The 27,866-nt window shown below is 43.0% G+C and overlaps 1 protein-coding gene across 1 annotated transcript in view; it reads right to left on the bottom strand.

Moving 5' to 3' along the window:
* Nucleotides 1-27,866, bottom strand: part of cdh8 (cadherin 8) — a 249,829-nt gene that overhangs the window by 72,744 nt on the left and 149,219 nt on the right. The window contains exons 5-6 of the mRNA XM_052028021.1: nucleotides 26,238-26,405; nucleotides 489-676 (exon numbers count right to left, since the gene is read on the bottom strand). Coding sequence (XP_051883981.1) covers nucleotides 489-676; nucleotides 26,238-26,405 — 356 coding nt within the window. The remainder of the gene's footprint in view (nucleotides 1-488; nucleotides 677-26,237; nucleotides 26,406-27,866) is intronic.

Raw genomic sequence — 27,866 nt, 5'->3', positions numbered from 1 at the left:
TGCATGGTACAATGTTCTAAAGTCTCAAAGAATAAGGGGAGGCCTCATCAAAACAAAATTCTTAAAGGGTCCCAGAGCAAGAAACAATCTGCTGGAGGAATTCAGCGGGTCGAGCAGCATCTGTGGGAGGAAAGGAACTGTTAACGATTCAGGTCAAAACCTTTCACTCCTAGTCCTGATGCAGGGATTTGGCCCAAAACATCAACAACTCCTTTCCCCCCACAGATGCCGCTCGACCCACTGAGTTCCTCCAGCAGATTGTTTCTCACTCCATATTACAGCTGGCCAACTTGATGAAGGGCAGAGCAGACTCCAAGGGCTGGATGACCTTTTGCTGCCTGTAATTCTTACGTTCTTAAGTATTGGGAGAAAAGAACATTGAATTTTAATGCCAACAGCTCTGAAATATTCCCATTCTATTTCTATTTTCCTGTTAATACTTGGAACAGTGTAGCAGCGTAAGATTCAAGAGAATGGAGCTTGCGTACTTTTTTAAGAGTAATGATTCCCTCCTGGGTCTGGGAGTCTGTCGTGATTTCAAACACGTCCATACCATCTCCATCGATGATCTCGTATAAAGACCTGGCATTCTGTCCCATGTCCCGATCATTTGCCTTGACTCTTCCAGCAACAACTCCGACCGGCATGTCCTCAAGTACGGACAGATGATAGAGACCTTAAAGCAAAGAAACTAAAGTGATCGGTGTGTTCAAGTCAACAATGTTCCGAGGAGGATATTGAAGATATTAAATACTAAGACTTTTATCACAAAATTTTCCAATCAACTAGTTGTTTATGGGCATTAGGATTTGTCTTCTGCAACTTTCCAATTAAAATGACACATAATTCTTCAGTATGTCTAACTACCGAAGAAACCAGCATTGGCTGGGGTTCTTTGTTCTCAGTGAGACAACATTCAGAGATTTCATTTAATGGAGGGGTTTGATAGCCCCTGATTAACCCCATGTTGAAGTTATTATAGTGTTCAAAGCACGAGAACATTGATCCATACAAGTAAAGTTGAATCTTACCACTGCAGCTTGGGAATTTATATTGAAGCAACTAAATCAGGCACGGTAATGTAGCGGTTAGCGTAACGCTTTACAGCGCCAGAGACCCAGTTCAATTCCAGCTACTGTTGGTAAGGAGTTTGTATGTTCTCCCTGTGTCTGCGTGGATTTCCTCCGGGTGCTCCGGTTTCCTCCCACATTCCAAAGATGTACGGGTTAGGAAGTTGTGGGCATATTATGTTGGCGCCGGAAGAGTGGCGACACTTGCAGGCTGCCCCCAGAACACTCTACGCAAAAGGTGTATTTCACTGTGTGTTTTGATGTACATGTGACTAATCAAGATCTTGTCTTATCTTAAAATAAATGCAGTAAGAAAGCTAATGGAAATTGTTAAACTACCAGTTGTTGAAAAAACTTACTTGGCTCACCCAGGTTGTTTTAGGGAAGGAGATGTAGCGCAGTCATTCAGCCTAGTCTACTTGTCTACATGTCTACCTAGTCTACAGCAATTAATGAATGTTGGACATTTATGAGGCTGTTGGTCCATCAAGTCCTGCTGGCTAAAAGTAGACCAGGTTAATTCCACCAATCAGCTTTTGACCCATGTGCCGCAGATTGTGGCTGTTGGTGTACCTTCTAAATGTGATGAGGTTTTCTCACTGCTGTACCTTTCAGACAGTGAGCACCAGAGCCCCACTATGCGCTGATTGAAAAAGAATCATTAACTCTCCTCTAATCCTTTCACTAAAACTAATCTTTGTCCTCTCATTACTGTCCTCTCCACTAAGGAAAATAGATCGTTTCTCTTTATCCCATCTAAGCTTTCCAGAAATTTTGTGCAATGCTATTAAATCTCTCCTTCGTCTCTTTTGCTCCAAAGAAAACAACCTAGAGATCTCTCCTCATAATATGGTTGATTCTCAATTGCCTGTGATACATGTGACATATGTAATATTGGATAGGTACCCCTTTAAGAATTGTACCATGCAACCAAATGCTCTCTGAAGTGTTGATACGTTGGTTCAGTGTAATGGCTGGAAGCCACAACAAGAAACGTTGCTTTATACGGTGTAAGTTCTTTTATAAATAACATATTTTCATTTATTTGTTTCAATTACTAGTTGAGTGATTGAGATAAAGATACAGAGGCACTATGCTCTGAAACGGTTGAATGAAATGACCATTAAACCAGCAACATCCTAATTCACTGTGAAAGTTAATAAAATTAAAAAATGTAAACAAATTTCACCATTCAACATTGAAGGATATGAGATATGCACGAGTAAAATCAACAGGAAACTCAGAAGAGTATCTTTATGCAAATAGTGTAGGTCTTGCTGTGCAGGTGGCTGTGATGATTAGCTCTGATGCATCTGAGGAAAAGCGAAGCACATGAAGGAGAAGGAATAGGATACAGTAATGGATTGAGATGAAATGAGTGAAATGAAACTCATTTGGAACTGAAGCAGTGATGTAGACGATCCTGGCCACGGCTCATGCTGCAATGCTGAGGTAAATGAAATTGTGTTATTCCCACTGGGCATACTGTATGGCTAATTTTAAGAGTGTTATAAAATTGGCTTTTAAGTAAGGACAAGTGGAAAACACAATGTTCGATTTGGCAGTACACTTTCAATAAAATAAGAACAGAAAATTTTGAAAGTACATGGAACATCAGTACAGCACAAGATATCTGTGCCGACCATTATGCCATTTGCCTGCACATGGTCCATATCCCTCCATAACCTGCCTGTTCATGTGTCTGTCTAAATGCCTCTGAAATGTTGCTATCATATCTGCCTCCACCACCATCCCTGGCAGCGCGTTCCAGGCACCCACCACTCTGTGTGTGTAAAAAACTTGCCTTGTAAATCTTCTTTAAACTTTCCCCCTCTCACCTTAAAGCTACGCCCTCTAGTATTTGACATTTCCGCGCTGGGAAAAAGACCTTGACCCTCTACCCTATCCATATGCCTCTCATAAATTTATAAACTTCGCTCAGGTCTCCCTTCAGCCTCTGACACTCAGAGAAAACAGTCCATTTGTCCACTCTGTCCACAGAACTAATGCTCTCTAACCCAGGCAACAGCACATCAAAAAGCTCACAAATTCTAACACCAAGAAGGGTCTCAGCAACAAGCATGTGGGACACCAACATGCACAATACCCTTTCCAAGTCACACACCATCCTGACTGGGAAATATATCCTGCCAGAGGAGACCATTCAGTCCCTCAAGCCTGCTCCACCATTCAGCAGGACGCTGGATGATCTTCAACCATTAATGTGAAGTCGTTCGTTTTTGCATGAAATATCAAGCAAAAGTCTTATCATCTTGCTGGTGACAAATTGCTGATCTTTGATGCAGAAGGTTCTGGGTGTCCCAGTGCATGATTCACAAAAGCATACATGTCCAGCAAATTGAGTCATAGAGTTATACAGCACAGACACTGGCCCTTCAGCCCAACTGGTCTATGCCGACCACGATGCTAATTCAAGCCAGTCCCATTTGCCAGTGTTAGGCTCATAGGCCTCAAAACCTTTTCTGTCGATGTACCTGTCTAAACATCTCTTAAGTGTTGTTATTGTACCCATCTCTACCACTTCCTCTGGCATCTCATTCAATATGCCCACCAACCTTCTGTGTGAAGAAGTTTCCCCTCAGGTCCCTTTTAAATCTTTCCCCCCTAATCTTAAACCTATGCCTTCCAGTTTTAGACTCCCCTACCCTGGGGAAAGGACTGTGACCATTCACCTTATCTACGTCCCTCTTGATTTTATAGACCTCTATAAGGTCACCCCTCAGTCCCTATTCCAGGGAAAAAGCTCCAGTTTATCCAATCTCTGCTTATTACTCAAACCCTCCAGTCTTGGTAACATCCTTGTGAATCTTTTCTTCACCCTTTCCAGCTTAATGACATCCTTCCGATACCCAAGTGACTGGAACTGCACACAGTACTCCAAGAGCGGTCTCACCAACAACTTGTACAGTTGCAACATGACATCCTAACTCCTGCACTCGATGTCCTGACCGATGAAGGCCAGCATGCCAAATGGCCTCTTTACCACCCTGTCTACATGTGTCGCCACTTTTGGGGAATTATGAGCCTGTCCCCCTAGGTTTCTCTGTTCTACAACACTCTTTGGGTCCCCACCAATGTCTGGATACTTTTATTTTTTCAGTGTTGCTGAAGCTAGACCTTGGAGCACCCTACCCACCAAGACTGTGGGAGCACCTTCATCAGTTGGATTGCACTGCTTCAAGAAGGCGGTTCACCTTCGCCAGGGTGATAAGGGACGGATAATAACTGTTGGCTCTGCCAGCAACATTCACATCCTTGGAAATAAATAAATAAAACAAAACTGTTGAGGGAGAAGCAAGACATTTACTGAACCATGATTTAGAGCAGGCTATTAAAGCCTTACCCACTCTAAAGAGTAGAATTTGTCTCCACAGTCCCATCACTTAAGCAGTAAATTTCTTGAGCTGACTGCAATTGCCAGGAAGATATTTATTTTAATTTAGTTCAGAAGGACAAACATTCTTGCCCGTCTTGGAGCTTTTGTGTTGTCATTATGGAAGGTGCTCACCCTCACTGGGTGCACTGACGGATCCCAGTGCATCAACTGCCCCTTCGTGAGAAGTTAGAGAAGACCAACTCCTCCCTGGAGCAAAGGAGGCTGAGGGGTGACTGCCAGAAACTGCAGAGTGTTGTGGACACAGCTCAGCACATCACGGAAACCAGCCTGCCCCCCCCATGGACTCTGTCTGCACTTCTCCCTGCCTTGGTAAAGCAACCGGCATAATTAAAGACCCCACCCACCTCGGACATTCTCTCTTCTTCTTCTCGCATCAGGCAGAAGATACAAACGCCTGAACGCACGCACCACCAGGCTCAAGAACACCTTCTATCCTGCTATTATAAGACCATTGAACAGTTCCCTAGTATGATAAGATGGACTCTTGACCTCACAATCTAACCTCGTTATGACCTTGCACCCTATTATCTACCTGTACTGCACTTTCTCTGTAACTGCAACACTTTACTTTGTATTTTGTTATTGCTTTTGCCCTGTACTACCTCAATGCACTATGTAATGAATTGATCTGTACGAATGGTATACAAGTTTTTCACTGTACCTCAGTACATTTGACAATAATAAACAAATTTACCAATTTACCTCCTCTTAACTCAAACTCTAGGCTTGGTGATGATCATGGCACAACCGTGGCCGTCTAGAGCTCCCCGTTGCCAGCCATTTTATTTCTCCCCAATCCCACACCGATATGGGTGTCCTCAGCCTCCTCCACTGCCAGGGTGAGGCTAAGTGCAAACTAGAGGAACAGCCCCTCATATTCCACCCGATAGCGTGAGCATTGAATTCTCCAGCTTCTGGTAACCTGCTCCCCCTCTGTCCTTTACCCTTAGCCTCCTGATCTACCCTCCACTCACCCCAGCCCCCATCACCCTGTTTCTTTCCCCGCCTCCACCTGCTCCATCTGTCCATCACCCACACACCCCTCCCACTGGGTCCCCTCCCCCATCTGCCCTCCCCATCTCCCTCCCTCTATTCCGTGCTCCACCTTCCTCTGCTATCAGATCCCACCATCTGCGGCCCTTTGTTGCCTCCACCTACCACCTCCCGGCCTCTGTCACTATTTCCACTCTGCACCTGCCTATCACCCTCCTCACCTGGATCCACCTATCACCTGCCAGGTCTTGTCCCACCCGTTCAGCTTTTTTTGTACCGGCTATCTCCCCTCTCTCTTTCAGTCCAGACAAAGGGTCTCGAGCCAAAACATTGACTGTCCGTTCCCGTCTACAGATGCTGCCTGACCCGCTGAGTTCCTCCAGCATCTTGTTCGTGGCTCCACATTCCAGCATCTGTAGTCTCTTGTGTCTCCACAAGGCATAACTCTCTACTTGCCATTTTCACTAGGTCCTGGAAGGAGACTAGTTGGCTGTAGAATTTGTCACAACACCCAACAACCTTGCACATTCAAGTTCTAAGGCTTTAGTTTGAACACTGAATAATTACCATTGGATCTTACAACCCACGTCTTATCCCCTTGCACTTTGTTTCAGTTCAGAATCCAATCGCTGGTAGCGGACCTCAGAGAATAGCTGTTTTGAGATTCAAGTGTTGTTCAGATGATTAATTTAAAGACTCTGCAGATTGAGAAGGCTGCAACCTAGATATATTATTTTGGAATATAGCCCACTGTTCAATCCTTTTCTGTCGCATGCACACATAGCAGCTCCTAATCTCCGTCAGAGAGAGCTGTTGGATGCAATTCCACTGGACCTGAGGTGACAGGGTGAAACAATCAGCTTATTAACACTGTCAGTAATTCAACTGTTAACGCCTGTATCTATCATAACCAGTAATACATATATATTTAAAAAAAAACCCTTAAGGCAGAGTCACCAGCACCATCAATAAAATTGGCACTTCTCAGTGTATTCCAGCCAAATAAACTATCAAGATCCCAGACACTGAGATTATACTTCATCATAATTTAGGTTCCAGATCACCTCTTGCCATACCCACTGAGTATTTAAAACAATGACCCATGCTCAATTGTCAAAATCTGGGTACCATGCACCCACTGGATGAGTGAAGGAGGTGTTTAATTATGTGCCCATAAACCAGTGTAATTGGTCAGTACTCTGTGCACAATAACTTCATTTTAAACACCTCATTCTTAAAGCAAGATGCATTGCTTGCATCACAAAATACATTGCCAATGCATCTGTGTAAAAGCTTCAATTTTTTTTTTAAGTAAGTCTTTGGGAATGTTGTAGGTTATCATCGTTGAAAATATAAACATTCAAGCGCAAAGGATTGGTCTGCTTTGGACTCAATGGTCTGCTGCTAATCCAAGCTGATAACATGGTTAAATCCCACCATGGCAGTGTGAGCATTGAGGATATTTTGTTTTACATTGGCATCTGTAAGCGTGATCATGAAGCTGTGGGCTTGGGCTATGCCAGAAATGTCTGCATCCCAATGACAGAAAATGAAAGTGAAATTCACAGCCCAGTCCTGTCCTTTGTCCAATAGACACATTTGCCAACAGGGTGTGTAGCTTGGTAAATAGAGAGCAGAAACCTTGGCTGAGATTTTCTGTGGCACTTGATACACTACAACATTAAAAAATAAGTCAAGAGGATTGGGACATTCTTGATTTGTGGACTGGGCTAAAGCAATTTAAATTATTTCTTGTGTTGCAGTTTTCAGACAAGAGTGGTGCACTAGTCTGAATGGAGGCTTCTTACATACAAAACTTGTTGATCAGTCCCAGTAGGAACAATGGAACAGCAAAAAAGGATGTTAATCTCAGGGAGACACAAGAGACTGCAGATGCTGGAATCTGGAGCAAAAAACAGTCTACGGGAAGACTCTTTCCCCACGGAGATTGTATCCCGGACACTATCCTGTCCCCCCGGTCCAATCCCTTCCCAACTACATCCGTGACACATCACGCGCTCTCCAACTCTTCCATAGTTTTAATTCTCCGGCATCATCTAGATTCCAGTATCTGCAATCATTTGTTTTTCTAATGTACTGGAAGAACTCAACGGGTCAGGCAGCATCTGTGGTTGGAAAGGAATTGTCCTGATGCAGGGTTTTGACCCGAAATGTCAACAATTCCTTTTCTCCCACAGGTGCTTCTCAACCTGCTGAGTTCTTCCAGCAGATTGTTTATTGCTGTTGGAGGATCTCAGTCAGTCAGGCAGCATCTGTGAAGGGAAACAGACTGTTGACATTTCAGGCCGCAACCCTGCATGAAGTCCAGATGAAGGGTCTCAACCTGAAACGTTGACTGTCCATTTCCCTCTACAGATGCTGCCTCACTCATTGAGTTTCTCCAGCAGATTGTCTGTTGCTTCAGATTCTAGCGTCTGCAGTCTCTTTTGTGTCCAATGAGAAGTATTGTAGTTTAGCATTAAGTGTTGCTGTCTGTCAAGTCCAGGGACCTGGGATTGATCCTGATCTCCAATGCTGTCTGTGTGGAGTTTGCATATTCTCCCTGTGACCATGTGCATTTTCCTTCGGTGTTCTTGTTTCTCACACATCCCAAAGACGTGCTAGTTGTTAACAGGCTGCTGAAAATTACCCCCTAGTGTAGGTAAGTGGCAAAAGAACCAATGGGAGATGATGGGCTTTCTGGGACCTGAGATGAAATTTTCAAGTGGACCATGGTCTTTTCAATTTTGGTACCTGGTCCTTTACAAAAGAATGGGAGGAGGCTATTGAGTCTGTTTCACCATTAGACCAAGAGTGATCTGCAAACTAATCTGCTTTAACTGTCTGAGTTCCAAAGAGATTAATTTCCCAGGCTTGAGACTCTCCAACTGGAGGGCATGGACTCAGGTTGTGTAGTGTGGAGTGATGGCCAATCAATTAGAACTAGGATAGAAGAAGATTCCTCATTTGGAGGATTGTGAATCTTCAGAATGTTCTTTTCAGGGAACAGTAGATGATTAGAATAAAGTCAAGGTTGAGACAGATAAACTTTCGGGCAAAAGGGGATCAAGAGTAATGTTTCTCTACCTTGGTCACTTTCTCATGTCCAAGACATCTGTCATGTCACTTCTCAGCCTTCTCTTTCCCAGAGAGAGAAGCTCAGCTTGTTTAGTGTTTCTATTAAGTACCGTGTTTCTGTAAACCCACTTAGTACCTTCTCTTGTGTCCATGCATCCTTTGCATAATATGGATACCAGAACCATCCATTGAACAGGAAATATGGTCTAACCAAGGTTTGAACTGAAGTCAATATAACTTAGCTGCCTTTCAATTCAACTCTTCTGAAAATTAACTGGGATTTATTTTGTTATCGTCTTATTAATTGACACACCACTTTCAGTCATTCTATATCTCAACAGTACTACATGGTGAAGGCTCTGAAACAAGAAGGTACATGTTATCCCCAAGTCTCATCAAAGATCCAACAGTCTGTTGGTCTGACTAACCTGCCCTACATCAAAGGGCTTTCTGAACAGGCTTCATTCAGAGGCAAAGCCTGTCTGCAACTGCCCAGATTATTGGGGTTTTTGTAAGAACCCAGGCAGTAGCTGTGACAATGGACAAATCAACCTTCATATTATGAATGATTTCTCACTGAGAATTCTACATCAGATGACAGGACCATTTTGGTTACCTTTGTACAACTGGGTTATTGTGCTCCTGCTGACTGACTACATGTGAGGTGGGATCATGATGAGTAAGTTTGAAGATGATATGAAAATTGGTAGTTTTGCTGATAATGAGGAGGGGAGCCATCAGTTACAGAACAATATTGATGAGTTGGTAATATAGGCAGAAAAATGGCAGGTGGTTCTTAGTCCTGATAAATGCCAAATGATGTATATTGGGAGAATTAATAAGGTTGGGATGTACACAATGTGACCATGAGCGTTCTGTTGCCTGCCACTTTAATCCCATTCCATGCTCACTCTGATGGCAAGGCACCCCGATGACCCTCACCAATTTTTCTAGGTGCACTGCAGAGAACATTCTATCCAGATGTATCACAGCTTGGTATAGCAACTGCTCTGCGCAAGACTGCAAGAAACTACAGAGGGTTGTGAACACAGCCCAGTCTATCACAAAAATCAGCCTCTCCTCCGTTGACTCTGTCTACACTTCCCACTGTCTTGGGAAAGCAGCCAACATAATCAAAGACCCCTTCCACTCTGGTCACTCTCTCTTTTCCTCCCTCCCATTGGGCAGAAGATACAAAAGCTTGAAAACACGTACCCCCAGGCTCAAGAACAGCTTCTATCCCACTGATATAAGACATTTGGATGGACTTCATGTACAATAAAGATGAACTCTTGATCTCTCAATCTACCTTGCCATAGCCCTTGCATCTTATTGTCTGCCTGCACTGTACTTTCTCTGTAACTGTAACACTATATTCTGAATTCTGTTACTGTTTTTCCCTTTGTACTACCTCGATGTACTCCTGTTTGGAATGATCTGTCTGGATGGCATGCAAAACAAAGTTTTTCACTGTATCTCAGTACATGTGACAATAATAAATGAATTACCAATTGCTTGTCTGTGACTTCCTGCACTGTTATAATAAGGCTTAATGCAGGCTTAAACAACAGGAGATCATTTTACATCAGAGCACTTGCTGCCTTCCAGACTTAATGTTGAATTCTCCACTTTGCAATAACTCACCTTCTCTGTCTATATCCAAACTGGACGTTTTTGCTTACATCTGTGATATTGGCTCGATATATTTTCCTTTCTGCATTAGCACAGGCTGACCTGTTATTTGCAACACATCACACTTCTTTATCACCCTCTGACCACCCCATTAGCAACACATCCTCACAGACACCCTGCCCCATCCTCTCACAGATATTCCCTTTGTCTTATCTATCTATTAGGGTGGCACAGTAGTGTAGCAGTTACTGTAATGCTGTTACAGCACCAGCAATAGGGGTTCAAATCCAGCCGCTGTCTGTATGGAGTTTGTATGTTCTCCCCGTGTCTGCGTGGGTTTCCTCCGGGTGCTCCGGTTTCCTCCCACATTCCAAAGACGTATGGGTTAGTAGGTTAAAATGGGTGCAATTGGGTGGCGCGGGCTCATTGGGCCAGAAGGTCCAGTTACTGTGCTGTCTAAATAAAAGTTTAAAGTTTTAATCCCTCCACCCACCTTCTCTGCATCTTTATACCAATCTTTTATTTCCCTCCCAGCTCAGGCAAAGGGTCTTTGCCTGAAACATTTGTGCTGTTTCTCCTTCCATAGATACTGCTCAACTGCTGAGTGCTCCCACCATTTTCTATTCTTACAGAGATTGCATGGTCAATGTTTCCATGACAGACAACAACAAGTATATAGAGCACTATTAAAGCTACAAAAAACTCCCAAGATGTTTCACATGAGTTACATAAGTAATAGAAAAGATGAATTAAGATTTTCCCCAACAGACACAAGGGATATGAAATTGACTAAAAATGGTTTTATTTTGGCTTAAGCAAAGATGAAAAGTGGTGTTCCCCTGGGATCAGTGTTAGGACCATTGTTTTTTTTAATCTATATCTCCCACCTGGACTTGGGGAAGAAAGCCAGAATTTCTACATTGGCGGACGACACAAAACTTGGCCGTATTGTGTATTGGGAAGCGGGAAGTGTTAGTCTGCAGCAAGATATCAACAGGTTAGCAGATTGGGCAGACAAAGGCAGATGAAGGTGTAATGCAGAGGAATGTGAAGCAATGCCTTTGGTGGGAAGAATGAGAGGCACTATGGGGTGAAGGAAGCTGCTCTAAAAGAGGTGCAGGAGTAAAGGACCTGGGGGAATATGTGCACCATTCATTGAAAGTGGCAGAGGAAGTTGTGAAAGCATGGAAAATTCCGGGCTTTATCAAAGATGTTACCAGACCTGGATGGCTTGAGTTATAAGGAGAGGCTGGTTAGGCTGGGGCCTTTCCCCCAGATCAAAGGAGGCTTAAGGGTGACCTGTCTGTAAGGAGTTTGTACGTTCTCCCCGTGTTTGCGTGGGTTTCCTCTAGGTGCTCCAATTTCCTCCCACATTCCAAAGGTGTACAGGTTAGGAAGTTGTGGGCATGTTATGTTGGCGCCAGAAGTGTGGTAACACTTGCGGGCTGCCCTCAGAATATTATGCAAAAAGATGCATTTCACTGTGTGTTTCAATGACTAGTAAAGAAATCAAATCAAATCAAATCTTATCTTATCTTATCTTATCTTATCTTATCTTACAGAGATTAATAAAACCATGAAGGGCATAGGTAGGTAGATGGTCACTGTCTTTTCCCAGAGAAGGGGAGTCTAAAACTAGAGGACATAGATTTAAGGGGAAAGACTTAAAAGCGTCTTTATCACACAGAGGATAGTGCGTGTGTGGAACGAGATGCCAGAGGCGGGTACAATTACATTTAAAATACATTTGGACAGGTACATGGATAGGAAAGGTGCAGAGGGATACGGGCCAAATGCAGGCAAGTGAGACTAGCTCAAGTAAGCAACTTGGTCGGCGTGGACGAGTTGGGATGAAGGCCTTTTTCTGTGACACTATATGACACTATGACTCTAAGACAGACATAGAGTATAAAAGTAGGGAAGTTATAAAACATCATTCTGCCATCAATCAGAGTTGTGTGTTCAGTTCTGGTCACCACATTACAGGAAGGATGTAGATGCATGAGAGAGTGTCCAGAAAAGATTTACAAGAATCATTCAGACCATGAAGTACTACAGTTACAAGGCTTAATGAGAGAGGCTGGGTCTGTTTTCTTTGGAAAAGTGGTTTGAGATAAGTTAGATAGAAGTTTATAAAATGATGAGGTGTCTGGACAGTGTCCATAGTGAGAATTTGTTCCAATTGGTAGAGGTCAAGGACTGGGGGTATAAAACAAAGGCAAAGAGAATTAAGCGTGACTTGAAGAAAAACTTCCTTGCACAATGTGTGGCTAGATTCTGAAACACCTGCTTGCAGATGTGATGGGGGTGTTCCTATTGTTGCTTTCAAGAGAGAATTGGATAAATATATGATGAAGAAAATTTTGCAAGACCACATGGAAAGAGCTGGTGGAACTAGACAGTTGCTCTGGTAGAGAACAGGTACAGAAACGATCGGCCAAATGGCCTCCTCTGCACTGGAACCATTCTATGATTCTATAAACTGAAATAAGAACAGAGACAGATGATGTTACAGAGGTGTAAGTAAGCAGTCTTGGTCACAGAGGGGTTCGGGGATATGCTGTGCAGTTGTTGGTCTACAATGCACTGTATGTGATGTGGAACCTTCTGACCTAACCTTCTTAGAACTTTTCTTGATACTGCCATCGGGGAGGAGGTACAGGAGCCTGAAGATCTACACTCAATGATTCAGAAACAGTTTCTTCCCCTCCGCCATCAGATTTCTGAGCAGTCCATCAACCCATGAACACTACCTCATTATTCCTTTTTTTCGCATTATTTATTTATTTTGTCATTTTCTGTCTTTGCGCTGTACTGCTGCTGCAAAACAACACATTTCATGTCATATAAGTCAGTGATAATAAATCTGCTTCTGATTTCAATTCTCCCTTTCACTGTCCCAAAGCAGCATGTCAAACAGGGCAATGTCAATGAGGTGGCAATGGAATGTCCAGGAAAGATGCCCAAATGACTTTGCTTTGTGCACTTAGTGGAAATCAGTGAACATTGAAAAATCAAAAAAAAAGGCTGACATTTGCTTTGTAAAGGAATTCATGAGACTGGGGATGTTAATGTTAAAAGTTTCCAGGCGTGGAGAGATTGAATGAATAACCCCTCCTCAATGACTTAAGCAGGTATTGTTCTTCACAGTGATTAACGTGCTTGGACTAGGAACGTACTATGAGGGATCATTAGTTTCATCTCTGCCTCTGATCCAAGGGGAAGCGTTTAGTCAATTGGTCAACAGCCCTGACCTGAAGGTAAAGTTCTTTCATTACAACACTGATGAGAACAAAGGCTGAGAGGCTGTTCCCTTAGACAGGACAGTCTGTGAGTAAACAGAAAGTTTCACAATAGAGCAAAACACAAGATGCTGGAGGATCTCAGCATGTCAGGCAGCATCTATGGAGGGAAATGGACAGTCGAGACCCTTCATCTGGACTCATGATGAAGGGTGCAGGTAAAGGGTCTTGACCCAAAATGTCAACTGTCCATTCCCCCCCCCACAGATGCTGCCTGCCCCACTGAGTTCCTCCATCATCTTGCTCCAGGTTCCAGCATCTGCAGTCTCTTGTGTCTCCAAGTTTCACAAGAGAGGTTGTACATTTGGAGCTGAGATGGTACCAAATTGTTTCCCTCAGAGGTCTGTACATGCTAGGAATTCTCTACCTCAGAGGGACGTGTTTGCTCAGTCATTATATTTCAGACTAAGATGGATAGATTTGTGAATATTTAAAGGGTATCCAAGAACATAGAGATTGGACAGGAAAATTCAGGTTGAGAATCAGCCAAGATCTTACATAATCTTAGGGCAGCTAGACCCATTCCTGCTCATTTTTTTTTATGTTCTTATAGATACAATTCCAAAAATACTTCATTGCAGCAAAACCCTTTTTCATTTGCTGATTTTATAATAGCTGCTATCCCTGCTATCACATGGACATGCGCTGTTGAGGCCTGGTTCAAAAGAAAGCCAACCATGTGAGCTGCCTGAAGGCTGATGCCAACTGTGATTCAACATCTTTGGGAAGGATTGCTGGAAGCGGAGAGGGAATTGATTCAATGATTTAAGATCTTCTGAAAGAGTAAATGCAGGGTGTTTCCATAGTGATGCAAAGTAAGGTATTCTGCTGGAGTCAGGAATAGCTCCAGGCAGGTGTAAGGTCTGTTTTACGTTTGTCATTGTTTAATTAAAGCTTTCAGCAAATCTTTGTGTTTCGCTTTGAGACTTAACAATGAGGAAAAAGATCGTCCAAGAATGAATAGATTACTTTCAATCAAAAATAATGCATTCTACTGTGAAAAGGAACTTTATCCCATCTGCAGTTGGGCCTTATATTAAACCTCTGTTATTTAATGTGAGCACGGAAATCTTGGTTAGAAACTGGCCTAAGACTTTGGAAAAATCATCCTTTGCTACTCATGCTAAAGTTGAATTCAACATTTGCACGTCTGCCAACATTTCAATGTAATACATTGCAGTGTTGATGCATTTCACCCCACAATAGAAAACTTGGATCCGTCAGGCAAAGTCAAGATGGCTGTGGTTCTGTAGGGTACCACCAACATTCAGAAGTGTGCTGTATCACCCAGACACAATGTCCCGGGCATCAACATCTGCACCCAATGCATTGATGCAATCACAAAGAAGGCACACCAGTGGGTCTACTTCGTTAGAAGTTTGAGGAGATTTGGTATGTCACCAAAGATTCTTGTAAATTTCTATAGATGTACAGTGGAGAGATTTCTGACTGGTTGCATCACAGCCTGGTATGGAGGCTCCAATACACAGGATTGCGAGGGGCTGCAGAGGGTTGTAGACTCAGCCACCTCCATTTACGGGCACAACCCTCCCCACCATCGAGGACACCTTTAAGAGGTGATGCCTCAAGAAGGCAGCATCCATCACTAAGGACCCTCACCATCCGGTACATGCCCTCTTCTCATTACTACCATTGGGGAGGAGGTAAAGGAGCCTGAAGACCCACACTCAACGATTCAGGAACAGCTTCTTCCCCTCTGCCATCAGATTTCTGTACAGTCCATGAACCCATGAACACTACCTTGTTATTCCTTCCATTTTGCACTATTTATTTTGTAATTTATAGTAATTTTTATGTCTTTGCACTGTAGTGCTGCCGTAAAACAACAAATTACACATCATATAAGTCAGTGATAATAAACCTGATTCTGATAACACACGTGTGTTTCCTCACTCCATCACCAGACTCCACGTGAAGTCCCTGCACTAACATTTGAATCAACCATCATTTGACTGGAGATTCTTGACCCAGAGGTAGCAAGAGAAAGGTAAATTCATTAATTTATAGAGACACAAGAGACTGCAGATACTGGAATCTAGAGCAACAAACAATCTGCTGGAGGGACTTAGTGAGTGAGCAGCATCCATGGAGTAAAAGGAATTGGAAAGTTTTCGGGTCAAACCCTGATCCAGAGTTTCGACCTGAACCGCCTATGATTCCCTACACAGATGCTGCTCAACCCACTGAGTTCCACCAGCAGATTGTTTGTTGTTTCATTATTTTACTTGCTTAACTCTCATATTTTTATTTATTGATGTTTGATGAGTTTAATTTTTTTGTTTGGAAACAAACGAATAATTTTGATTTACTTTTAATTTCCTACATCAAGTTTAAGTGATTTTAGATGTCTAAAAATATCAGTCTGTTATTGACATTTTGTCTCCCTAATTTGACAGGAGATGAAAGTGTAATCGCAGCCTTGTCGTTTGTTGAAGGCAGCTAAGGAGACCCAGTGGCAGGTCTATTCAGTGCACTATGCAGGGATGTGCAGGGCTAAAGAAACTTGGCATGTCCTCTTTGACCCTCACCAGTTTTTTATCAATACCCCATAGAAAGCATCCTATCTGGATGCATCACGGCTTGGTGTGGCAACCACTCTGCCTGTGACCACAAGAAACTGCAGTGAGTTGTGGACACAGCCCAGCACATCATGGAAACCAGCCTTCCATCCATTGACTCTGCCTACACTTCTCACTGCCTCGATAAAGCAGTCAACATAATCAAAGACCCCAATCACCCTGGACATTCTCTCTTTTCTTCTCCCCTCCCATCGGCCAGAAGATCAAAAGCCTGAAAGCATGTACCACTAGGCTCAAGGACAGCTTCTATCCCACTGTTATACCCCTAGTACAATAAGATGGACTCTTGACTGCACAATCTACCTCATTATGGCCTTACACCTTATTGTCTGCCTGCACTGCACTTTCTCTGTAACTGCCACACTTTATTTTGCATTCTGTTATTGTTTTCCCTTGTACTACCTTGATATACTGTTGTAATGAAATGATTTTTGTGGATGGCATGCAAAACAAAGTTTTTCACTTTACTTTGGTACATGTGACAATAATAAACCAATTTACCAGTTTACCAATTTAGCAAATTACCAATTTACTGCCTGAGGCTTGGTCCACTGAAGCCTTTACTATCCAACTACCAAGGGTCTGAATCCCAGGACAACTAGGTCCATATATTGTACCAGGTTGGTGCAAGCTTGGGAGCCAAATCTGGTCAGGGGGTTGAATCAAACATGACTTAATCCATCCACTTCAATTGAACTGAATTTCAGAAGCAGAATACAATGTGCTTTCGTTATCTCATTAAACATTTAGCACAAGCAACCAAGGGAAAATTTCTACACCGAAGTTTGTACATTGTAGGAGATTATTTAAATTCAGGAAACCATTGGTGGAGTGTGGGTGCAGTTGTGTAATAATCAAGTTACTGAACCAGTGTCCAGCTGTCTTGACTACTGATCCAGAGATGTGTGTTTGAAGGCCTCAACTACATGTGGGAATTTACATTCAAGGGACTAACTAAGTCTCTTGAATAAAATTCTAGATTCAGTAACAGTGGTGAGGAAAACAATGGATTATTTTAAGTGGTCTGTTTCCTGCCAGGGAAGAAAGTCTGTCAAACTTACCTGGTCTGGGTTATATTTGAGTCCAGATCTATCAATGCTGTTAATCCTGACATGCCTTCATTCCAATTACTTGGCAGACAATGGACCAAAGGAAAAGATTTTAGGAATATTATGTTAGATTATTGGCGGTCTGTGACCCAAGTGTAGGACCTGTTCGTCAAATGGAAAGAGCACGAGATGAGATGGATTGTGCATTGGGAACATCAAGCCTGAGGTTTAACAGATTGTGGGAAAAAGGAATGTTTTAGGGAGCTTCTGGGAACAGCTGCATTCAAATTGGTGTGAGGAGCCTTGATCTCATTACAATTTGTTACATGGGTAGGCACGGCAGTGTAGCGGTTAGCATAACGCTATTACAATGCCAGTGACCCGGGTTCAATTCCGGCCGCTGTCTGTAAGGAGTTTATACGTTCTCCCTGTGACTGCGTGGGTTTCCTTCGGGTGCTCCAGTTTCCTCCCACATTCCAAAGACATACGGGTTAGGAAGTTGTGGGCATGTTATGTTGGTGCCGGAAGCGTGGCGATACTTGCGGGCTGCCCCCAGAACATTCTACACAAAGATGCATTTCACTGTGTGTTTCGATGTACACGTGACTAATAAAGATACTTTATCTTATGTCTCAGTCTCCAAAGGAATATGGGCAATGCTGGCCAGACCAGCATTTATTGCTAATCCCTACTTGCCTATGTGAAGGTACCAGCGAGCTCCCTTTGTGAGTTGGTACAATCCATGTGACGAAGGAGTCCTCATAGTGCTATTGGGTCAGAAGTTCAAGGATTTAGATCCACCGATGACAAAGAAACAACAATCTATTTCACATCAAGATGACATGTGAGTTGTTGTCATAGGGAGACCTGCAAGTGATGAAAACAACTGGAGCCAACAGGGAGGAAATGCTCAGTGGTGGACACAGGGACGAGATAATAATGGTCAACCAATAGCTCTCGATGAGCTGCCACAGACATATTAGACTGAATGGCCTCCTTATAATAACATATAGGCACAGAAAACAACAGGAAGGCCAATTGTATGTTGGCTTTTATTGCAAGAAGATTTGAGTATGAGAGGAAAGGCATCTTGCTTTAAGTATGTAGGGCCCAACTGAGACCATACCTGAACTATTGTGCATAGGTGTATTCCTCTTACCCAAGGAAGGTTATACTTGTGTTAGAGTAGGTGCAGAAAGATCTCATCAGATCAGTTGCTGGGATGAAGAGGGGTTTGCCCTATTTGGAGAGATTAAGTACTCCCTTGAATTCGGAAGATTGAGAGGTGATCTCATTTAAATATACAAAATTACTATGGAGCTTGACAAGCCAGATGGGGAGTTGATGTCTCCCCTGGTTAAGGTGTCTAGAAATAGGGTTTGCCGTTTCAGTTTAAAGGATCAATGATTCAGAACAGAGTTGAGTCATGACTTCTTCATTGAGACGGTGGTGAACCTTTGGAATTCTCAACCCAAGAGCGTTGTGGAGGCTCAACATATTTAAGGTAGACATCAATAAGCTCAGGAGGAACAGAATCCACACTATGATTTGGAGAGCAGCTGTTCAGGCACTGGGAGAAGATAGCTGAGGATGACCAGCATCAGGTGGATGGGATGTCCTATTAAGACTCCAGATGAGTCTCCACCTGATACAGCAGGGAGACCCATCTGTAGTCTTAACAACTGTACTTGTCTCCTCTCTCAAAGATGGTCACAATTATGGTGCGGCTGATGGACCCCGGAATATCCTCCTCTACGAAGGTATGAGTGATGAGTTTGTGGAGTTGCCTGAAGATCAAGACCTCAAAACCCACACATGACCTATTGGCAGCAACGATGCTTGTCTTCCTCTATAATTCTGAGACATGGACTGCTTTCCACAAGCATCTCAAAGCACAGAAGAGATACCTCCAATGACATCTCCGCATAGTCCTCCACAATCAAGGCTCAGTCAATCAACGCAAAATCCTCACCCAAGCCAACACTGAGGCCCAAGTTATTCTCCAGTTGCTTATACAGGGCAGGCCACATCACTCACAAATGGGTCAAAGAGGCAAAAGAACACTTGGGCTGGCGCTGAGAACCTCAAGCCCATGCTCAGGAAGCCCAGCACAAACAACAGGAATGCACTACCTCACACAAACCACGTGCTCACCCCAGCACTCTCCTCCTTCCTCATTTGTGGTGGAGTCTGTGGACCCCACATTAGCCTCATCAATGACATCAGAACCCACAGCAGGTCATCCTTGATCCTGAAATGTGACACTTGGTCCCCTCAGCCAAGAGGGCTTTCCCATTAGTCACCTTCTGGTATGAACGATGGATTCTCAATTATGGCCTTTCTTATAAAAATTGTGTATAACGTATGGTCAATTTACATTTTTCTTGTGATAGAGAAATGGAGGGTTATGTGGGAGGGGAGGGTTAGACAGATCTTAAAGCAGGATAAAATGTCGGCACAACATTGTGGGCTGAATGGCCTGTACTGTGCTGTAATGTTCTATGTTCTATGCTGCCTACCTGATGCTGTGTGCCTGTGATGCTGCTGCAAGTAAGTCTTTCATTGCACCTGTGCATACGTGTACTTGTGCAGATGACAATAAACTCAGCTTTGACTTTGAGGTAAACTGCTCTCTTATTATTTCCCATCGTCCTGGTCACATCCCTTTCCCTCCCCTTCCATAAAATGCCTCGCAAACAGTCAGTCCTCGTTTTCCTTCATCACCCGATCGGTGTTACCCAACCTCCATAAAGTCTTTAGTCTTACGCTTCAATTCTCCCCACAGCTCTGCTTTGAAAACTGTAAACCCTCCACTCCTTCGCCTCTACTCCCAGTTCTGAGGAGGGTCACTGAACCCAAAACATTGATCAGTGTCTGTCTCTCCACAGATGCTGCTTGACTGGCAGAGCTCTTCGGGCATTTCTGTTTTTGCCCCATTGGTCACAGCCTAAGAAGGATCTGTTTATTCCTACTCTATGCTTTCCAACTAAAAATCAAATTCTCAGTACCTTACCCCCCATCCTGCACCCCCCTCAACCCCAGTTATAGTATGAAATGTGTATAAAAGTTGGTAAGTCATGTTGCAGCTGTGTATAACTTGGGTTGGGGTCATGTGGAATATTATGTGCAGTTCTGGACGCCCCATCCCAGGAAGGATGTGGAGACTTTGGAGAGGGAGCAAAAGAGGTTCACCAGGATGTTGCCTGTATTAGAGAGTATTAGCTTTAACGAGGGGTTGGGGAGACTTGGGTAGTTTTCTCTGCAGCATTGAAGGCTGAGGGGCAACCTGACAGTTTATAAAATTATGAGAGGCACAAATAGGGTAGGTAAGAATCTTTTTCCCAGGATGGAAATGTCAAATCCTAAAGGGCAGACCTTTAAGGTGAGAGGGGGAAAGTTTAAAGGAGATTTGCGAGGCAAGTTCTTCATACAGATAGAGGTTAGGTGTCTGGAATGTGCTGCCAAGCAGATACAATAGAAATGTTTAAGAGGCATTTAGACAGACACATGAATATGCAGGGAATGAAAGGAGAGGCCATGTGCAGGCTGATAGGATTAGTTTAAATTGGCATCACGGTTGGCACAGACAATGTGGGCCGAAGGGCCTGTTCCTATGGTGTACTGTTCTATATTCCATGTTTAACTCCATGTTACCTAACCTCGTTAATCAGCCTCCTGTGTGTGATCCTACTGAAAGCATTCTAGAAACCCAAATATCCCACATCCACTGATTTTTCCTTATCTATTCTCATTACATCCTCAAAAAAACTCTAGGTGAATAGTTAAATTTAATTTTCCCATCATAAATCCACATTGACTCTGCTCAATTCTATTATTCTTTTCAAGATGTTCCATCATTACATCCTTCGTTACAGATTCCTGCATCTTCCCTATCACCGACATTAGGCGAACAGGCCAATAATTCTGTTTTTTTTTCAAACAGCTCGGTCACATTTGCAACCCTTCAGTCCACAGGAATAATTCCTGGATCTAAGGAAACGTGGAAGCAGATAACCAGAATGTTCATTATCTCTAAAGCTATCTCTTTCAAATCTCTGGGATGTAGATCAGCAGGTCCTTGGGAGTGATTAGCTTTCATGCTCACTGACTTCTCTAGTACCATTGTTTGACATACTCATTTCCGTCAGTTCTTCATTCTCACTAGACACTCAATTCTCTAATATATCTGGAAGGTGTTGTGTGCCGTCTACCATGAAGAGAGACACAAGTATTTGTTTAATTCCTCTGCTACTTCTTTATTCTTGATTGTAAATTCCATGTTAGAACATGGAACATTACAGCATAGTACAGGCCCTTCGGCCCACAATGTTGTGCCGACATTTTATCCTGCTCTGAGATCTATCTAACCCTTCCCTCCCATATAGCCCTCCATTTTTCTATCATTCATGTGTCTAAGAGTCTCTTAAATGTCCTTAATGTATCTGCCTCCACAACCTCTGCCAGCAGTGCGTTCCATGCACCCACCATTCTCTGTGTAAAAAACTTACATCCCCAATCCTTCCTCCAATCTTCCTCCAATCACCTTAAAATTATGCCCCCTCATGTTAGCCATTTTCGCCTTAGGAAAAAGTCTCTGACTGTCCACTCGATCTATGCCTTTTATCATCTTGTACACCTCTATCAAGTCACCTCTCACCCTCCTTCTCTCCAAAGAGAAAAGCCCCAGCTCACTCAACTTATCCTGATAAGACAACCTATCCTCATATTCTTTACTTTTTCCTTGTGACATAAAAAAAGAAGCTATTTGGCTCATGAAGTCAATGCCAGTTTACAGACCAATCCCACACCCCCCAGTAATTTTCCCTGTAACCTATTCTCTCCACGTTTCCAAAAACTGTCCCCGCCTCCCCTGTTGGTTTCTCCCACTCACCTACATACTGGAGACAATTTAAAGTTAATCTACAAACCCACATGTCATTGGGATGGGTGAGGAATTTGGAGCAGCCAAAGGATGACAAGGGGCATGGATTTCCCTTTGGCTTTACCTCCTCCCTCCCACACAAGGATATGGGGTCCAGGACATCCCATCTGTCTGATGCTGTAGCAGGTCATCTAAAATGGTGACATCCACTGTAGTCCTGTCTTGTCAACAACGACCTGAATCTCTACAGTACATTGAAAGGATTGTGTACTATATGCCATGCTTCTTTATGACATGGGGGTTATTCAGCCCATTGATTCTATGCTGGTTTGCAGAGAAATCCCATTCCCCCACCAAGTTTTCCTGTAACATTCCTATCAACTCCCTCAAGATTTTACCACTCAGCCACGCACCAGGGATAATGTACAGCAGTGAATTAAGATGGCAGTTTTAATTTCTCTTTGATGTGGGAGAAAACCGATGCGCCTGGAGGAGACCAATACAGTCACAGGGAGGACATGCGAACCGCACACAGACAGCACCGAAGGTCAGGATCGAACCTGGGTCACTGGAGCTCTGAGGCAGCCGCTCTACTAGCTGTGCCACTGTGTCACCTTGGAACACCCCCTGCTGTTTCTTGGGAAGGATTTCAAAGAACATTTGATACCATCATTCAGGAGATATTAGGATTGATACACACAATCAGCATGGACGAGTTGGGCCGAAGGGCCTGTTTCCGTGCTGTATGACTCTATGACTGTCCTCTTCTGTTCTCTCTTCATTACCTGTATTCCACTCCACTCTGTACACTTTTATCTTTTATTTTGTTTAGTCCCATCTCCTTAGCCATAAGCCAGTCTCCCTAGCCCATAGCCCTTTAAACCTCTCCTTATTCATGTACTTATGTAGATGGCTTTTAAATGTTGCTGATGTGCCTGCCTCAACCACTATTTCTGGCAGCTCATTCCAAATACGCACCACCCTTTGCATGAAGAGGCTGTCCCTGATGTCCCTTTTAAATCTTTTGCTTCTGATCTTAAATCTATACCCTCTTGTTTTTAGCAACCCCTCACTGGGAGAAAGACTCTGTGCTTTCACCTTGTCTATGCCCCTCATGATCTTATATACCTCTATCAGGTCACCCCTCAATCTCTTACATCACAGAGGATAAAGTGCTAGTCCAGGCAACCTCTCCTTGTAACTCAGGCCCCCAAGTCCAGTTGAAGAAAATTTTAAAAAATGCAGATGTTGGAAATCTGATATAAAAACAGAAAATGCTGGAAACCCTCAGTAGGTCAGGCAGCATCCATGGAAAGAGAAATAGGTGATGTTTTAAGTCGAGGACCCTTTCATGAAAGATATCTTATCTTATCTTATCTTAAATTTTGTCCTGATGTGAATTAGTATGTGTCTCACTTTGAAGAACTGAAGGAATAGTGTGTAATGTAATGTTTGACCTTTGCTCCAATGTTACACTACCCACTGCAATTCGTTGAATGTTAAACTGTGTTTAATAATGGATGTGTAATTGCTAGCTCCTTCCTAGTTAGTTACCTTGGTGAAGAGCAGGACAGAAGAAACACAACCATGACTGTTAGGATCCAGGCTACCAGGATCAAGGACAGCGCCTATCCCACTGTTATAAGACTTCTTGAATGGACCTCATATAAGATAAACTCTTGATCTCCCAATCTACCTCGTTGTGGCCCTTGCACTTTATTTGTCCACTTGCACTGCATTTTTTCTGAACCAGTAACACTTTATTCTACATTCTGTTTTCCGTTTTACTACCTTGATGTACTTATGTATGGAATAGTCTGCCTGGATGGCATGTTAACAAAATCTTTTCAATGGTATCTTGGCACAAGTGACAATAATAAACCAATTACCAATACCAATTGTCATTTCAACTCTGTACTCAGGTTCTGCACCCTGTTGCTGATCTCACACACACTCAGTGGGGAAAGGGGAGGGTGGGCGTGGAGAGAGGTGGCCAACAGTTTGAGGGAAAGAAGAAAAAGCAAAGCAGAAACTATGGCTCAGTCATTAGCAGGCACTTCTCCAATTCAGCAGGTTGTCAGTTAGAGTCTCACTCCAGCAGAAAGGCTGTTTGTTCCTATGCAGACCCTTTGAAAGGTCTCTTAGCTTGTGCCTCTTATTCTCTCCTCATGCAATGTTTTACATTTACAACAGTGCCTACACTTTGACATTGCATCAAAGGCTGCAAAGACTTACAGGACTCCTGGGGGAATGAACTATGATGTTAAGTAGTCCTGCAAGGTTCCCCTTTTCACTTGCTCACCCAATTTCCTCCTGAGACTTCCTGTTGAATCTGTTTCCACTACCCTTATAGTCAGTGCAGTTCAGATCACCAGAACTCACTGAATTTAAAACAAAAATTCTCCCCATCTTTCCTTTGGTTCTTTAGCTGATTACTTTGTGACCTTTGGCTACCATCCATCCACCAGAGTCCTTTACAATATCAACACCTTATTTAAATCACTTCAACCTATTCAAGGAGAATAAACCCACTTCTTTGTACTTCTTCCACTTTGTTTCCTGAATACTCCCAGTTCTGATGGGAACACTTTCCACACCAGTGCAGAAAATATTGATAGAAGAAACATAAAAGCAGACTGAAGTAGATTTTACAGGTACATAAAAAGGAACAGCTGGGGCTGATATTCTCACAGCGAGAAAAAGTGAGAGAGAGAGAGAGAGAGAGAGAGAGAGAGAGAGAGAGAAAGAGAAAGAGAGGGAGAGGAGAATTCCCTGCATTGTAGAGTGGCAGAATACTCTAGTGAATAGAGCTCAATACACCAGAGACCCAAGTTCAATTCTAACCTTTAGACCTGTATGTAGAAAATTTGCATGTTCTCCCTCTGACCACATGGGTTTCCTCTGGGTGCTCCAGTTTCCTCCCACATCCCAAAAACATTCAAGTTGGTAGGTTAATTCACTGTCATAAATTGCCCCCAGTGTGTAGGTCAGTGGCAAAATCTGTGGGGGAAGTGGGGAAATTAACGGGAATGTTAGTCAGGCATTGGGATTACTCTGGGAGCCAGCATTGACTCGGTGGACCTAATGGCCTGGTTCTATATCGTGAGGAAACATGCTATATAGCATAATATCCTTTAGAGATACTGTTGTTGTCAAGACATCAACATAAAGCAGAGTTCTTCTCTAGATGCCTCACTGGAGCATCAATCAGGAGGGATCTCATGTACCCAGCATCTCCTGGTGGGACTGAGGAGGCAAAGTCAGAAGGAAATCCATGCTTCATGTCTTCCTAAGTCTGGTTACAGCTGAGTTCAACAAACCTAGAGGCCATGAACCTATCACAACCAGGAAACCAGTGGTAAAACACAGGATAACATTGCCCATTAGGTCCGTTGTTCACATGCTAGCTCTTTGAAAGGGCTGCTCACTTAGTTCCAACCAATTCCATCTTTCCTGAAAAGCACTTTGTAGAAGATCTGTAGAATCTTTTACAAGCACCTAATCGAGCAGATGGGGACTCAGTTTGACATATCATTCAAAAACAGCAGAAAATATTTCAAAAAATCAAAATACAAATGGAAACGAGGTGACATCTGAATTTCTCCTGTGGGAACTTCAGCAGACAATAAGGGATGAAGGGCAAGAGAAGCGTGATTTTTTTGGATGTGGCGCTAAACCGTGGTCCTTTCAGAATGATGTAAAAGTTCGACAGAGCTATTTCAAAGAAGTGCAAGTTAGTTATCCTTCAATCAGTAAAATGTAACAAAAAAGTCATCTTGTCATTATTACGTGGGTATTTGTCTGAGCATGCTGTGTTCAAATTGGCTACTTTCAAATAATGACTATAATTTCAAAATAAATTGGTTGCAAGGCAACTGAAAGGGACATGGGAATCATTTTATAAAAGGAACTCCTTTTTTCTTGCAGACAGAGATAGTTCAGTGAGAAGGAACATGGGGTTTGTAACAATTGGAATCAAATTCACTGGAGAACTGAGGTGCACTTGACTTTGGAGAGAGGCACTGGGCCATGTGTGTTCGTGCAGATGGCAACTGCTTGGATGGCTGCTCAAGTGATGCTTATGTAAAGCAAACCTGTTCCATAACTTTCTTTTTAAATAACCTGAATGTACTCATTACATAACTTACAATAAAAAACTCTCACAGGCAGTTTACAGTCAAAGTATGGAATGGTAGTGATTGATGGCACTTACTCTGGGTAAACTTGGGGGGGTTGTCATTGACATCAGTCAATGTGATGGTAACAGTTGTGGTCCCAGACAGTCCTCCCATGTGGCCTCCCATATCCTTTGCTTGTATCACTACAAGGTATTCTTCCCTGGCTTCCCGATCCATGTTCGAAAGGGCAGTCCTTATTACTCCTGGATCAGAAAATGAAAACGTGTTAAAGAATTGAATTCAAACATTATTAGTGAAAGTAAAAATGTGAACGCTTCAAACCTGTAATAATTCTAAAACCAGAGGGCAAAAACTTAAGGCGTGAGGGGGAAAGTTCAAAGGAGATGTGCGGGGCAAGTTTTTTACACAGAGTGGTCGTGCTGGAGGCAGATACGATAGACGCATTTAAGAGGCTCCCATAGACAGTAGATGCATGAATATACAGAGAATGGAGGAATATGGACCATGTAGAACAGCTTCTTCCCCTCCACCATCAGATTTCTGAACGGTCCATGAACCCATGAACATTACCTCATTATTCCTCTTTTGCACTATTTATTTACTTTTGTAATTTATAGTAATCTTTACGTCTTTATGCCTTGCACTGTACTGCTGCCGCAAAACAACAAATTTCACAACATATGTCAGTGATAATAAACCTGATTCTGATTCTGAGAAGGGATTAGTGTAATTAAACACCATTAGTTTAATTAGTTTGACACGACGTGGGCCAAAGGGCCTATTCCTGTGCTGTACTGTTCTCTGTTCTATGTTCTAATTCGATAAATTTTTATTAAAATATTTTTTCTTCCATGGAAACATATTTTTGGATCAAGAATATGGATCTACTAACGTGCACTGTCATTCAAGTAAAGGTGTCAGGAGATATTTAATCTACCTGTATTGCTGTCTTGTCTTCTCAAACCATGACACTCAAGGGATCTTTAATATGCCTCAGGTTAACTTCCCCAGATCCTGATTTTCATTGCCCTTTCCTTCAGGACAGTGTTCCTTTGGAGAACAGTTTGATAACAGAAGAGGTGGCAATGCTCCTTATCCTCTCCCTACATTGTACACTGTTAATCAGAGCAGACACTTAATTAAGTGTTGACCTCAGAGATGGGCAACTCTCCCTTTTCCTCTGGGTGGTTCAGAGAGGGAACTCAGCCCAGCTGATGGGGTGGGAGGCTTAGCCTGAAAGCAGAAGACTCAAGAAGAAATGTGTTTGAGCTTGGCTGACAATTACAGAGTTCTTGCTACAATTCAGAAATTCGGAACCGTCGCACATGAGATCACCATGGCACAGATGGCGTCACAAGGATGTTATCGGGACTGGAGGGCTTGAGTTATAAGAAGAGACTGGTTAGGCTGGTTTTTTTTTCTCTGGAGCGCAGGGGAATGATAGGTGACCTTATAGAGGTATATAAAACAATGAGGGGCATAAATAGAGTGAATGGGCACAGTCGTTTTCCCAGGGTAGAGGAATCGAAAACTAGAGGGCATAGGTTTAAGGTGAGAGGGGAAAGACTTAAAGGGGACCTGAGGGGCAACATTATCACACAGAGGGTGGTGGATGTGTGGAAGGAGCTGCCAGAGGAATGGTAGAGGAGGGGACATTTGGAACATTTAATTGGAATTTAGGGACATTGATTAGAAGACTCAGA

Source organism: Pristis pectinata, chromosome 13, assembly GCF_009764475.1.
Source record: "Pristis pectinata isolate sPriPec2 chromosome 13, sPriPec2.1.pri, whole genome shotgun sequence".
Lineage (NCBI taxonomy): Eukaryota > Metazoa > Chordata > Chondrichthyes > Rhinopristiformes > Pristidae > Pristis > Pristis pectinata.
This window is presented reverse-complemented; position numbering and strand designations above follow the sequence as displayed.